The sequence below is a fragment of the Podarcis gaigeae genome (genome assembly GCF_964106915.1).
Source record: "Podarcis gaigeae genome assembly, chromosome: 15".
In the NCBI taxonomy this organism is placed as follows: Eukaryota; Metazoa; Chordata; class Lepidosauria; order Squamata; family Lacertidae; genus Podarcis; species Podarcis gaigeae.
Genome location: NC_139692.1, coordinates 13,145,396 through 13,159,236, shown reverse-complemented (window position 1 = coordinate 13,159,236; position 13,841 = coordinate 13,145,396). Strand labels below are relative to the sequence as shown.

Here is a 13,841-nt window from a genome sequence, read left to right as displayed (position 1 = left end):
GGTTTTCATCAGCTGTATGCCATAATACCACAATTATAACAAATAAAGGCTTGACATATCTCGCTTTGCATGTCATGAGTCTATCTCATATATTAGTTTCACCTTTTAAGCTGAATTACTGAAATAAGTGAACTTTTCCACGATATTCTAATTTTTTGAGTTTCACCTGTAGTTGTTTGTTTCCTTGACATCGGATGGGAGGGCGTTCCACAGGGCGGGCGCCGCTACCGAGAAGGCCCTCTGCCTGGTTGCCTGTATTGTAAACAGCCCTGTGTAGGGAAGTTTTTAATGTTTGATGTTTTATCGTGTTTTTGATATTCTGTTGGGAGCTGCCCAGAGTGGCTGGAGAAACCCAGCTAGATGGGCAGGGGTGTGGATAATAAATTATTATTATCAACCACCCCTGTAGTCTTCGGATAAAGGGTGGTATAGAAATTTATTAAACAATAATACTTTTGAGAAGATGTAATAGTTAAATGTATATATTTAGAAACACCCACCCACCCCTTTCTAGACCAAGCCTGCTGTTGGAAGTAAAAGGCTAATCCGGCCGCTTTCTAGAGAAAGACTACATTTCCCACAAACCTCCTCTGTGTCATGCGTTGGGGGAGGGAAGCCTTTACGTCATTTCCTGCGGAAAAATCGTGGACGGGTCGGCATGCCTGTGCTCAGAGGCTTTTGCTCTCAACGAACGTCAGCGTAAAAGCTGCCGAGGTAGGAACACGGGGTTCGCGGCGCATGTTTTAACACGGGAGCAAATCCCACAGTGTTCGACGGGCTTACTCTTGAGTAAGTGGCGTTTAGGATCGCTCCTTTAGTGAAGCTGATCGCCTTCACAGGCAGCCTTAAGGCGGTGTTGATTGGATCGCCCGTCTCTCCCCCACCGCTGTAACATATAACAATTCTGAACCCTTAGAATATATATGGGGTTTTTTTTGGGGGGTGTTACTAGTTGGCCTGTTCTGATTAGCCTTCCGTGATCAGATGTTGCACTGGCCGTTTCTGTCCGAAATTAGTGGCCCGACTTCAAACCCTGAGCCACGATCACGCGTGTTCGAAGTACTGAGAACCGCACGTAGGGAGCACGCAGGTCCTGCTTGCTGACGTTTCGTAGGCACGTGGATGGCCACTTTGAGAACAGGATGCTAGACTGGACGGGCCATCGGCCTGATCCAACAGGGCTCATCTTCTGCCACACACACTCACTGGGTGCAGGGTTTGAAATCCCATCGATTAAAGATGCATCTAGGATGTTGCTGTAATCCTTAGCAGGTTAGCTTCGTTGACCTCAATAGCAGTTACTTCCGAATAAAAGTACACAGGATCAGGCACTAAAATGCATGTCTATTCTCATGGGCCAGTGTGTCCAATTACTGTATATTTTAATGTTTTTATAGTATACTTGTTTTCTTTAATTAAAAAAAGTCAGTAGAGAATTGGTGTGTCAGATGACTGTGTTCTAGCATTATCTTCACATAGTAGGAAGAAAAAACTGCTTTTCCCACACCTTGCAGAATCTTAGCACCTCTATCATGCCCACATTTTATAAGCTAGAAACCCCTGAATGCTGTAACATTTTCTCATAGTAGTTGTTCTACTCCCTTAATTGTTTTGGTTGCCATTTTCTTGATTGCAGGAGCCTTTTTGAGGTACGGCAACCAGAATCATACACTGTTCCAAGTGTGGTTGGGGCATGGATTTGTAAAAGGGCCTCCTGTTGGTGGTTTCAATCGCTTTCCTAACAATCCCTAACATGGAATTTGCCTTTTTCATAGCTACTGCATGATAGGAAAACATCTTTCTCAAGCTATCTGCCACAACTCTTAAATCTCCTTCCTGGCCAGTTAACACCAGTTCAGACGCTGTGAGTACATGTGAAGTTATTGGGGTTTTTTGCATCAGCATGCATCACTTTCCACCAATCAAGGGAAGTAATAGTCCCACTATATTCTGCCCTGGTCTGACTATACCTGGAGTACTGTATCCAGTTCTGTTAAGAAGGATATTGACAAGCTGGCCTATGTGCGGAGGAGGGCAACCAAGATGATAAAAGGGTCTGGAAACCAAGCCTTATGAAGAACAGTTGAGGGAATTGGGTATGACACATGCAGGATGGAGCAAGCTTGTTTTCTCCTGCTCTGGAAGATAGGACTTGAACCAATGGCTTCAAGTTATAATACAGGTGATTCCAACTAAGCATCAGGAAGAACTTTTTGACAGAATTGTTTGACAATGGAATGGACTCCCACAAGAGGTGGTGGACTCTGTCAAAATCTAGTTGAGATTCCTGTATTGCCAGGGGACCTTTAGGGGCTCCCTTCCAACTAAGATTGTATGCATTTTTAATGGTCCTTCACCCAGTCGGGAGATATTCTTCCAGCGCTCCAGGCAATCCCTTTTGGTTTTACAGTGGTGCCCCACAAGACGAACGCCTCGCAAGACGGAAAACCCGCTAGACGAAAGGGTTTTCCGTTTTGGAGGCGCTTCGCAAAACGAATTTCCCTATGGGCTTGCTTCGCAAGACGAAATGTCTTGCGAGTTCCTGCGGGGTTTCCTAAGCCGCTAATCAGCTGATCCGCTGATAAGCCGCTTATCAGCTGATCCGCTAAAAGCCGCTAAACCGCTAATCCGTCAATGGGCTTGCTTCGCAAGACGAAAAAACCGCTATACGAAGAGCCTCACGGAACGGATTAATTTCGTCTTGCGAGGCACCACTGTAATCACCTTAAACCAGAGCTTTCCAAACTGCGTGTTGTGACATGTTAGCGTGTCAGCTGCTGTGTGTAGGTGGGTCCCACAAATGCTCCTCCCGGGCTGGGAAAGGGCTTAGTTTAACCTCTGGTTTGCTAGTAAAACTGAATTACTGTGCCACAAAATGATGTAAAACTGAATTGCTGTGTCATGAAATGGTGCATGCCCCAAAAGTGTGTCACCAGCATGAAAAGTTTGGAAAGCTCTGCCTTAAACCATTTGGTGTCATCAGCAAACTTGGCCACCTCACTGCTCCCCGATTCCAGAGTTATGAAGAAGTTAAAAAGCTGTTTTCATTACAGATCTTGGGAGAACCTTGCTTACCAAAATCCTTCCATTGTTAGAACTGTCAATAAGTCCTACTCTCCGCTTAGTGTTCTTTAACCAGTTAAGTCCAGGTACACATCCAAGATTACCCCATTTGCATGATACTCTCGCAGAACTCTAAAATGGTTAGGTAGACAAGACTTACCCTTACAGAAGCTATCAGCAAGACTTCTATAGGGCTGGTAATTTTATTGTTAACAGTTTCCCCCCGTTTACCAGGAAAAAACATTAAGCTAACTGGGCTGTAATTTCACATTAAGGGGAAGAAAAAGTGTCAACTAGCTGAAGTTTTGCAGATTCTGGCAGTTCATGTACCCAATGAGTTCTTACCCATGAAAATCATGCCACAATACTGCTTGTCTTAGAGAAGCAGTATTGGGAAAACACCAGAAAAATTGGGGGGGGGACCAGGGCTTTCCCCCCCAAAGTCCCCCCCCCCCCATTTTCAGGGTTTTATCCAGGCCTTCCCATCTCTAGTCTGGACAGAGGTGTGTGCAGGCATGTGTAGAAATTAGCCCCATTGTACAAAGAATTTGGACTAGTTGTTCTGCCCATTTCTCCCCTTTCAGCCCCACCCACCACTGGTATATTACCCAGAAGGAAAAGCAGCCTTCTGGCTAAAGCAGTTTCCTCGTTCCACTATACAGTCATACTTCGGGTTACAGACGCTTGAGGATGCTTTTTTTGGGTTATAGACACGCTGAAACCTGGAAGTACCGGAACAGGATACGTCCGGGTTTCGGCGGTCGTGCATGCACAGAAGTGCCGAATCGCAACCCGTGCATGCGCAAATGCACCACTGCAGGTTGCAAACATTGCGGGTTGCGAACATGCATCCCGCATGGATCACATTCGCAACCCGAGCGTCCACTGGACTCAGAAGTTTCAGTGTGTTCACTGGTGCTTACGCTTGCAGCCAGGCATAATTAAAACCTTCTCCAATTGTCCCTTGTCTTCTCCAATATGCAACCCATATTTCATTATATCCGTAGTGTTTCCAAGTGGGGAAAGAAACTTAGAACAGAAGAAAAGCACTTTGCATGAGAACCTTAGTACAAGTAATTCTGGTTGATACGGCAGCATGTGGATGCCCACTGTGCTCCACCCCTCCACTATCTGTGATGTTTTGGGGCTACTTCTAGGTTTGGCACCTAAATTGGGAGTTGCCTGTATATAGGTATTTCATTATTACTCTCTTTTTTGATATATTTTTATTGTTTTATAAATGTGTTGGATTTTATTGCTTAACATGTTAAAAACCTTCAATAAAATTGTTTTAAAAAATACATAAATACGAACCAAGACAGTATTCTCAATGGGATAAGAACCACATACGCACTTGAAAGCGAAGAGTTGTTTACAATATAGCACAGCAGTTCCAAACAACAATTGATAAGTGAGGTGAAGCTTTTGACCTGCCTTCTGTTCTGGATAAAATATTACTTTCTCAACAAATTAACCAGTCAATAGAGAAATTAGAGGCAATCCTTTTATACCACACACTTTTAATTTAATCCATACATCTAGAAGCTAAACTTTCTTTAAAAATAACAACATCATACAGAAGTATGATGATTGCGTTAGGAAGAGGAAGTGGGTTTAAAAGATCTTGCAGTAAAAATAAAGATTACTCTCATTGACATATACTTCAGTAAACTTTGGTTCATCTTCTGTCTGGCTTCTGATGAGGCAATATCAATCTCTAAATGATCCTATATGGGACAACTATTCAAGAAGCACGAATAAGTAAAATCCTTTTGTGTTGTGGGAACACTCATTCTGAAAGCCAGATTTAAAACCAATAAGGATTTGAAAGGGTTTCAAAGGAAACAAAATAGCTTAGCTGATTGCCTGGAGCAGTTGGATATTTGGGCTGTGCTAAGCAAGGCATGCTCCTGTGGATGGCGCTATAGAGACCTCTGCATTTCTAGGAGGAGTAGGTATTCCTAGGCATCACGCCATTTGCCAGGTCACAGCGTATTCCCCAGCGCAGGGCAGACCTCTTCTTCTCTGTAGGCACCAGGTAGTTGTTGGGAATATAAATGTGCTGAGCCCTAGGAGGCAATTCTGACTTGCAGAGCATCTGTTCCCGGATGCTCCAGCGCACCCCTTTCCTGGGATCTTCCCCTGGTAGCCGCAGAGATTCCCAGTCATGCTTATGCTCCAAGTAACGGGCTACCCGGTCGGTCTTCATTCTGTTCCGGCTTAGCTGATCAAATCTTGGTAATATGAAGGATTTTGGGTGGCCAGCAACAATCAAGTCCTGCTCATAGGATGTGCTGCTGCGGCTCTGGCTCTCTCTTTGCGAGCTCTGGCTCTGGCTCTCTGTAGTTCTCCAGGAATAAGCTGTCTCAGACTCTGGGCAAATGCTTGGCTCACTCTCCGCCTCTGACTCTTCTTCCTCTTGCTGAGTCTTCAGACTGTGCATTCTTTTGCTCAAGTCCCCATACTCAGGGTCACTCTGACTGCTGGTCTCTGGTGTGCTGGTGATGGACTCATCCGTCACCTCTACTTCTCCATCAGGCCTTCGCCTCAGAACTTTCCTTTTTATTATAGGCTTCCTAGCAACTCTGGGTTCCTCGGGAGTCTTTGCTTGCAAGGTGGGTCCTGAATTAAGATGCCTAATCTTCACAGGAAGTGTGGGTCTGACCAAAGAGGCCACTGAGGCTCTTGTGTAGGGGTCCAGCTGAGGTGCAAAACACATCTTCCTTGGACTATCACCTTCTCCCTGTTCTGCGCAAAGGCGGATGAATGCCATTGCAGCTTCTTTGAGCCGATCTTCATGGCTCATGGAGGCCCAGCGGGGACGATCAAGTCCCATGAATGTTTCCATTGCTTCTCTTGGCTTGGTGCAGTCACTGATTCTGAAAGAGAGAGATGTTAATTCTCACACAGTGTGCTTTATCTACCCAAAACAAGTTTAAGTACAGTGGTACCTTGGTTTTTGAGCATCTCGGAAGCTGAACGTTTTGGTTTTCGAGCGCCAAAAACCCGGAAGTAAATGCTTCTCTTTTCAAATGCACCTCAGAAGTTGAACGGCTTCCGCTGAGTTTTTCCCAATTTTCTCTATTGAAATTGCAGGCCACCCTTTGCACTTTGGTTTTCAAACATTTTTGAAGTTGAACGATCTTCCGGAACAGATTACATTCAAAAACCGGGGTACCACTGTACTAAATTTATTCACTGATTGAATAGTCATTTACCTATTTCTAGCAAGAATTTGCTTTCACTTAAGTCAGCTTAAAAGGTAAAGGTAAAGGTACCCCTGCCCGTACGGGCCAGTCGTGTCCGACTCTAGGGTTGTGCGCCCACCTCACTTAAGAGGCTGAGGGCCAGCGCTGTCCGCAGACACTTCCGGGTCACGTGGCCAGCGTGACGAAGCTGCTCCGGTGAACCGGCACCAGAGCAGCACACGAAACGCTGTTTACCTTCCTGCTATAAAGCGGTACCTATTTATCTACTTACACCCGGGGGGTGCTTTTGAACTGCTAGGTTGGCAGGCGCTGGGACCGAGCAACGGGAGCACACCCTGCCACGGGGATTCGAACCGCCGACCATGCGATCGGCAAGTCCTAGGCACTGAGGTTTTACCCACAGCGCCACCCGCGTCCTAAGTCAGCTTAGGATACAATAAAAATCCTGAGTACTGCTGCGTTACAATGTTCCCGCTTTGCAGTACGTTGGAGAACGTGTTAAGTCTTACAGTTATTAGCTATACTAGTGGGTTTCAAATTATTTTCCAGCAAATCCTGAGGCTGCTTAGTAATGTATCAGATTCCACAATGAGAATCAGTAATGGTGGATCTGAATCCCTGAAAGGCAGTTTTCCTGCAGCATGAAATCTTCCTCCCTGAGGTTAAGTATGCTTTATGGTGCACATTCAGTTCACACTGGGAACTGCGAGACACAACAGGGCGGACCAGTATCTCACATGAAATATGTGAACTTCAGAACAAAACCCCAGAATCCTGTGTTATATGGAGGGTTTCCTTATGCAGGAGTAGCCCATGGGTGTCAAGAGCAAACCCTTTCTGTCCCCTACACCTTGCATTCCATGTAAACAAAAAAAATGTCCCGAAAGCCCACTGGGAATTAGTATGAATTTATCAGTAAATGGAGAAAGGCATGCACTCACAATTCAATATTGGAAGTATTTCATTACGTTCAAATATGCAATACAGTATAGGTAGAAAATAAAAGCATAAAGCTGGATAGCAAGTTGACAGTCCCCAGCTGAATAGCCTCTCCTCTAGCAGCAAACACAAAAGTTTGAATTGTAGAAACTCGTTTTCCCTTCCCAGGGACTCTCACTATGGCCAGAGATGGAGCAGAAACAGAGAAGCTACTGAAGAGAGTCCAGGAACTGGAAGACATGGTGCAGAGACTGCAAGAAAAGCTGGAGAGCAAGCAGGCTGCAGGCACAGAAGGCGGCCTCTCAGCAGCAGGGAAGACTAAGAAACGGCAGCAGAGGCCATTTGATTTTAGCGCTTATGGCCAGAGACATGTGGCACTGAAGATAGCCTACCTGGGCTGGGGATATCAGGGCTTTGCTAGCCAGGAGAACACCAACAATACTATTGAAGAAAAGCTGTTTGAGGCTCTCAGCAAAACCCGGCTGGTGGCCAGCAGACAGACTTCCAACTATCACCGCTGTGGGCGCACAGACAAGGGAGTCAGTGCCTTTGGACAGGTGAGTTCAGTCTAACCTCCATTTTTATGAAGCCAACGTTGCTCAGCTCACAGCAGAAAATGAGGGAACCTGCTCAGAGGGTGAAGGAGGGGGGAATTTGGATTCAGCACTATAACAGAATATGAATTAAAGCGGGGGCAGCAGCATTACCTTCTGTGATATTCCCACTTAGCAAATAGTTCTTAGGTGTGGTGTGGTGCTGAATACTGGGTATTAGATATGCTGATATCAAAACCCATTCAATGGGGCTTCCTCCCAGGAAAGTGTGTATAACAGGGGTGCCCAAACTTTTTTCAAAGAGGGCCAGATTTGATAAAGTGAACATGTGTGAGGGCTGACCTAAGTTGTTGAGTTTTTACCCCAAGGTTGTTGAGCTTTTTCTGGCGGTCCGGATTAGGCCCCCCAAGACAGACTTTGGACATGCCTGGTGTAAAAGATTGTGGCCTGAGTTATCCTGGACTGCAAGATAAAACCTACCACCAGATCATTTCAGGTCCAAATAGTCATTGAGGAAGCTACACCAACACCATCATATTTGGAGAATTCTCATTGATTCCGTGAAAAATAAAATAAATATTAGAGGTGTGTCCAACTATGTTTTACTCAGAGCAGACACACTGAAATTAATGGACCTACCGTATTTTTCGCTATATAAGACGCACCCTACCATAAGACACACCTAGTTTTAGAGGGGGAGAACAAGAAAAAAATTATTCTCTCCTTCTCTGCGCAGCACCCCTTAAGCGAAGTGGCAGGAGAAACAGAGCCCCTTCCATTTCTCCTCCCGCTTTGCTGAAGGGGCGCTGCGCAGAGAGGGGAAAATACGGTAATTTATTCATGCCCATTAATTTCAATGGGTCTACTCCAAATATGGCTAACTTGGGATCTACCCCCTTAGGTTTGTATCCAAAGTAGCGCTAAGTCAGTTGTACAGTTTGCACAAGGATTGTGGATGATGCAAGGTGCCCATGGGGGGGGGGGTGTCACAGAATGAGGGCATCGGATACTGTCCATAGTGTTGTTTTTGCATATTTTACTCCATATTATCCTTCTCCAATGTTTCAGGTTATCTCCCTAGATCTCCGCTCAAACCTGTCAAAGGATAAAGCAGTAAATAATCCTGAGGGTGCAACGAAGGATACAGCCACAAATACTGCAGAGGAGATCCGCTACACACACATATTGAATCAAGTGCTCCCTCATGACATACGGGTACTGGCTTGGGCCCCAGTAGATCCCAGCTTCAGTGCTAGGTTTAGTTGCCTCAAAAGGACCTATCGCTATTTCTTCCCTCGTGCTGATCTAGATGTAGCTCTCATGAATACTGCAGCTCAGAAGCTCGTGGGGACCCATGATTTTCGTAATCTATGCAAGATGGATGTAGCCAACGGTGTGACCAACTTTCAACGGACAATTCTTACTGCAGAGGTGAAGCCCGTGGCTAGAGCAGAGGATGCAGAGCTACACAACCCTTTCCAAATGTACCTGTTTGAAGTGACAGGCCAAGCATTCCTCTACCACCAGGTCCGTTGCATGATGGCTATTCTCTTCCTGATTGGACAAAGGATGGAAAAGCCAGAGATTATTGATGTGCTGCTGGATGTAGAGAACAACCCTCGAAAACCACAATACAGGTATGTATTTGCAAAGAAATTAATATATATTATATAACCATTATAATATTTGTTAGACGTGAAACAAGCTTAGCAGTGGATGCAAATCTTGGACAGAGGTCTTTGCTAGACCTAATATCAGAGAGCCGTTTTTAATCAGAGGTTATAGCGATTGAACCTGGGACCTTTTGTATGCAAGGCCTGTGTTCTGCCACTGAGCTCTGAGCCATCACCATACCCCTGTGGTACCTTAAAGTCTAACCAGTATATTGCTGCATCACTCCCAATGACATAGTCTTGCCTATGAAAACGCATGCCAGTCTTTAGCAAAGTCTTGGCAAACATAATTGGGATTTCTGTAGCTCTTAAGTACAGCTCTTCCAGTGCCACTGCTCCATAATACAATTGGACTGCAGGCAAAACCACATCAAGATGCTGAAAAGTGGGTGGAAAGGGAAGCTATAGATGTGCATTAAAAACTGCACTCCCATTACTGGCATAGAAAGATCAACACCAATTGCCTTATGTGTATGGGAATCTAACACTATAAAGATTAATCACTGCTTTGTATCACATCAGATTGTTATTCAGTCTTATGCATGTACTTCCCTGTTTTAAGTCACAGGCATCTGATTTAAGCTCCTTAACACCTTATCTTCTTCTTTTCTTGCAGCATGGCAGTGGAATTTCCTCTGGTTTTGTATGACTGTGAATTTGAAAATATCCAGTGGATCTATGATCGCAATGTCCAGGAGTTTAACGTCACTCATTTACAGCAGCTTTGGGCCAACCATGCTATTAAAACTCATATGCTGCGTAGCATGTTAAAAGGGCTTGATTTTGCTGAGATGCCTACAGAGACAGGTAGGAGATGCATAGTTCTGTAGAATTCTAACAGTATTCACTGTTGCTAGGTATGAGTGTGGCTCTAAAGCACTATTCTAGTGATTACATATATGGGTACAGAACTGGGTAATTTAAAAGTGGATAGAAGCAACTGGTGAATAATAATATGCTATACAGGACTTGTTGACCCGCTGGCACTTGTTATGTTTTCAGGTTCAAGCAACGGCACAATTCGGTGGGGAGAGCTGAAGCCCCCGGTCAACAATCAGATCAGTGCCTTAATCGAGGGAGCAAAAGCCCGAAACTACAAGCCATTAATGGATCGCCCCAAATGTGAAGGGTTGGAGTCTCGCATCAGTTACTTTGTGCGTAGAGGACGCATTGAACTTCCACACCTTAAGAAAACAAAGCATTCTGAAAAGGAATCAGATGAAGAGATGGAAGTTAAGAGCAGCCACAGCAAAAGTGTGGAGACAGACAAAGATGTTCCAGAACAAGCTGCAAAGAGAGTCTGTACAAGTTCAGACTGAAGTTTCCACACCATCTCTTATCTCCAAACAGATATCTCCAGATCTCTTTTCATGCAAACCTATTGGGATCCTTATTTACTTTTGTTCTTTTTAAGAACACAGGCATACCACTAAATGCTTTGCATTTAAGAAATAAACATTTTTTTAAAATAATAGCATAAAGCAGGTGTGAAATTGTTTTCAAAATACAGACAAATCTCTTTATTAGCTCCACATTCTCTTCCTACTGCTACAACCACTGAAAGCGTTTATAGCTCTTACAACAGTTGTAAGCAATTGATCATTGCCAAAACAAATCTATAAACCAGGCGGGTAACTGTATGGAGAGGAGTAAGTGGCCCCAGATTAGGGTCTTCTTATATGGCCACCACATCACGAGCTGGTATGTGAATCAGCCTTGTCATATCAACGGAGCTGGGTGTGGTGCCTTTTTTTATTTACAAGAATAAACAAGTAGTAGCGTCTTTAGGTTGGGACTCACCTCTTTCTACACTTCCTTATGTTCAGCTTCATCCTGCTCTTCCATATGGATGAAGTGATAGGAACAAAGGAGCAAAATAAAAACTAGGAAAAGCTGGACTAACTAGGTTACTAGGACCTCAGAAAAAGAGAAAGAACAGTTCCACTAGTCAGGGATGTGATGAGCAGATACGTTGTGGCCTATTAAAAAGCATAGCAGCCATTCAATAGTTACTTTAGTTAAAATTCACATGAAAAAGATCATTTGTATGTATTAGTTCACTGTACACAGGTTGTACAATGACAATAAAGTTGTTATTATTGCATTGTTTTGGCACCATGCCATCTGGTCACTCCCTTCCTACTGCAGTTTACCAGTATAACTTATTCCAATGCCAGTTTACATTGGGGCCACAATCCTACAGAAGTTTAATTGGAACTAAGCCCATTGAATTTAGTGGATGTCGTTCGTAAGGAAATATATTTTAAGATTGCAGCTTTAGTTTAAAGCTTGCCTTACTGTAATTTAAACCCACTGCTTCTACTTTTAGTGGGTCTTAAAAGAACCACTAATCCTCTTTTGACATCCCTTTAAATAGTTAGCGTGTGTAAAATCTGAGAGCATAGGGTTTGTTCCAGCTTGCAGTGTTGGGCTTCTCTTCCCAAGGTATTCTGAGCAATGTTGCTCTTTGAGGGGAACTGGCGTCTCCTAGCAGCTTCTCGGCACCCTTGGCAAACTACAGTTCCCAGGAGAGGCTTCTTTGGAAGAAGCAATGAGTGTTTACAGCAGTACAATGCTGCTTACATTGCAGAGTGCTGATGGGATCTAGGTTGGAAACGAAAGGCTTTTTTAAAAAAAAAAAAAAGGCACAGAGCTAATGCTGCGGTCAGTGTGGTACTAGAGAAAGGATGGGGACCCTGTGGCTCTTGGGGTGATGCTGTGCTCCATCTCATCCACCCATCAAAGATTATGGCAGCTGGAGTCCTGGGCAAAGCCATGATCCATATTTGGGGGGGCGGGGCACCTGTCATCTTCCTCTGTTTGCCTTGTCTACTACTCAATCAGGTTGCTAATAATACATTGGTACCTCGGGTTACATACGCTTCAGGTTACAGACTCCATTAACCCAGAAATAGTACCTCAGTTTAAGAACTTTGCTTCAGGATGAGAACAGAAATTGCGTAGTGGCAGCCCACATTAGCTAAAGTTGTGCTTCAGGTTAAGAACAGTTTCAGGTTAAGAACGGACCTCCGGAATGAACTAAGTACGTAACCAGAGGTACCATTGTAGTAATAATAATTTTATTATTTATACCCTGACCATCTGGCTGGGTTTCTCCAGCCACTCTGGGCAGCTCCCGGCAGAACACTAAAAACAGAATAAAACTTCAAACTTTAAAAACTTCCCTAAACAGGGCTGCCTTCGGATGTCTTCTAAAAGTCAGATAGTTGTTTAATTCCTTGACATCTTATGGGAGGGCGTTCCACAGGGTGGGTGCCACTACTGAGAAGGCCCTCTGCCTGGTTCCCTGTAACCTCACTTCTCACAGGGAGGGAACCACCAGAAAGCCCTCAGAGCTGGACCTCAGTGTCTGGGCTGAACGATGGAGGTGAAGATGCTCCTTTAGGTATACTGGGCTGAGGCCACTTAGGGCTTTAAAGGTCAGCATCAACACTTTGAATTGTGCTCGGAAACGTACTGGGAACCAATGTAATAATAAATACTACTTGCTGTTGTTTAGTCATTTCTAACTCTTCGTGACCCCATGGACCAGAGCACGCCAGGCACTCCTGTCTTCCACTACTACTACTACTACTAATATAATAGTAATAATAATAATAGTAATAATAATAATAATTTATTATTTATACCCCACCTATTTGGCTGGGATTCCCAACATCCTCCCAGTGACCCCAGAGATAATTTCGATTTCAAATATTCTGATTTATTTCGACTTTTAGTTAAGCATATATATTTTTATTTACTTGATTCAGGGGGGAGGGGTCAGCTCCCCCCCCCCCATCCCCATGGCTGGATTACCAACAACTGCAGAGCCACAGATTCCCCACCCTGAGTTAGAGTACCAGAGGCAGGGATAGGAAGCTACCGTTCAAACCCCCCTTCGCAACGAAGCTCAGGGGACGACCCCTGAACCAACCAGTGTATCTTTCGGCCCAACCTATCTCACAAAGTTCTTGTGAGAATTTTAAAAGGGAAGGGAGGGGATGAGAGAGGACAAGGCTCGGCCAGAAGCGAATGCGCGCGCATCTTCCACGACCGGCCACGCGCGCTTTCTGCCGGCCTGCGCCCTTCGCTTAATACCTGATCGCTGCTGCTGCTGCTGCCGCCGGCTCCGACTGCTTCTCCCCTCGCGCGGCGACGGTTACTCCGCCGCACAACTGCCGTTGTTCAAAGCGAAAAAGGAAATAGCAAGGTCCGCCCTCTTTCCATGATTGGCCCGCTCCCGTTCCGCCATCTTTCATTGGTGCGCCAACATTCTTCTCCCACCCACTGCACGTAAGGGCTGCTTTTCATTGGATACGGAGAACGCCGCACGGCTATCTCATTGGAGAGGAAGGGGGGCCTTGCTCGAGATTAGCCGGAACCTCTTCTAATGCCCTGCC

At 44.9% G+C, this 13,841-nt stretch overlaps 2 protein-coding genes across 3 annotated transcripts; one reads left to right on the top strand and one right to left on the bottom strand.

Moving 5' to 3' along the window:
• Nucleotides 1-621: 621 nt before the first annotated feature.
• Nucleotides 622-10,907, top strand: PUS3 (pseudouridine synthase 3). 2 transcript variants are annotated; one of them, XM_083713651.1, is made up of 7 exons: nucleotides 622-714; nucleotides 1,776-1,864; nucleotides 6,160-6,237; nucleotides 7,380-7,768; nucleotides 8,834-9,402; nucleotides 10,055-10,245; nucleotides 10,441-10,907. In XM_083713651.1, the coding sequence occupies exons 4-7, from the start codon at nucleotides 7,391-7,393 to the stop codon at nucleotides 10,755-10,757; spliced, it is 1,455 nt and encodes a 484-aa protein (XP_083569777.1). In that variant the 5' UTR covers nucleotides 622-714; nucleotides 1,776-1,864; nucleotides 6,160-6,237; nucleotides 7,380-7,390; the 3' UTR covers nucleotides 10,758-10,907. The 2 variants fall into 2 exon arrangements, with proteins under 2 accessions (XP_083569777.1, XP_083569776.1); XM_083713650.1 differs by lacking the exon at nucleotides 6,160-6,237.
• On the bottom strand, nucleotides 4,567-13,767 carry HYLS1 (HYLS1 centriolar and ciliogenesis associated). Its single transcript, XM_083713878.1, is given in 3 exon segments — nucleotides 4,567-5,942; nucleotides 13,540-13,637; nucleotides 13,639-13,767. Coding segments are annotated over 3 exon segments (1,149 nt in total). The 5' UTR covers nucleotides 13,753-13,767; the 3' UTR covers nucleotides 4,567-5,005.
• Nucleotides 13,768-13,841: the final 74 nt, after the last annotated feature.

Coding starts and splice junctions, on each gene's coding strand:
- PUS3 (XM_083713650.1), top strand. CDS start 7,391: ATGGCCAGAGATGGAGCAGAAACAGAGAAGCTACTGAAGAGAGTCCAG. Junction 7,769..8,833: donor GAGTCAGTGCCTTTGGACAG/GTGAGTTCAGTC, acceptor CCAATGTTTCAG/GTTATCTCCCTAGATCTCCG. Junction 9,403..10,054: donor CCTCGAAAACCACAATACAG/GTATGTATTTGC, acceptor CTTTTCTTGCAG/CATGGCAGTGGAATTTCCTC.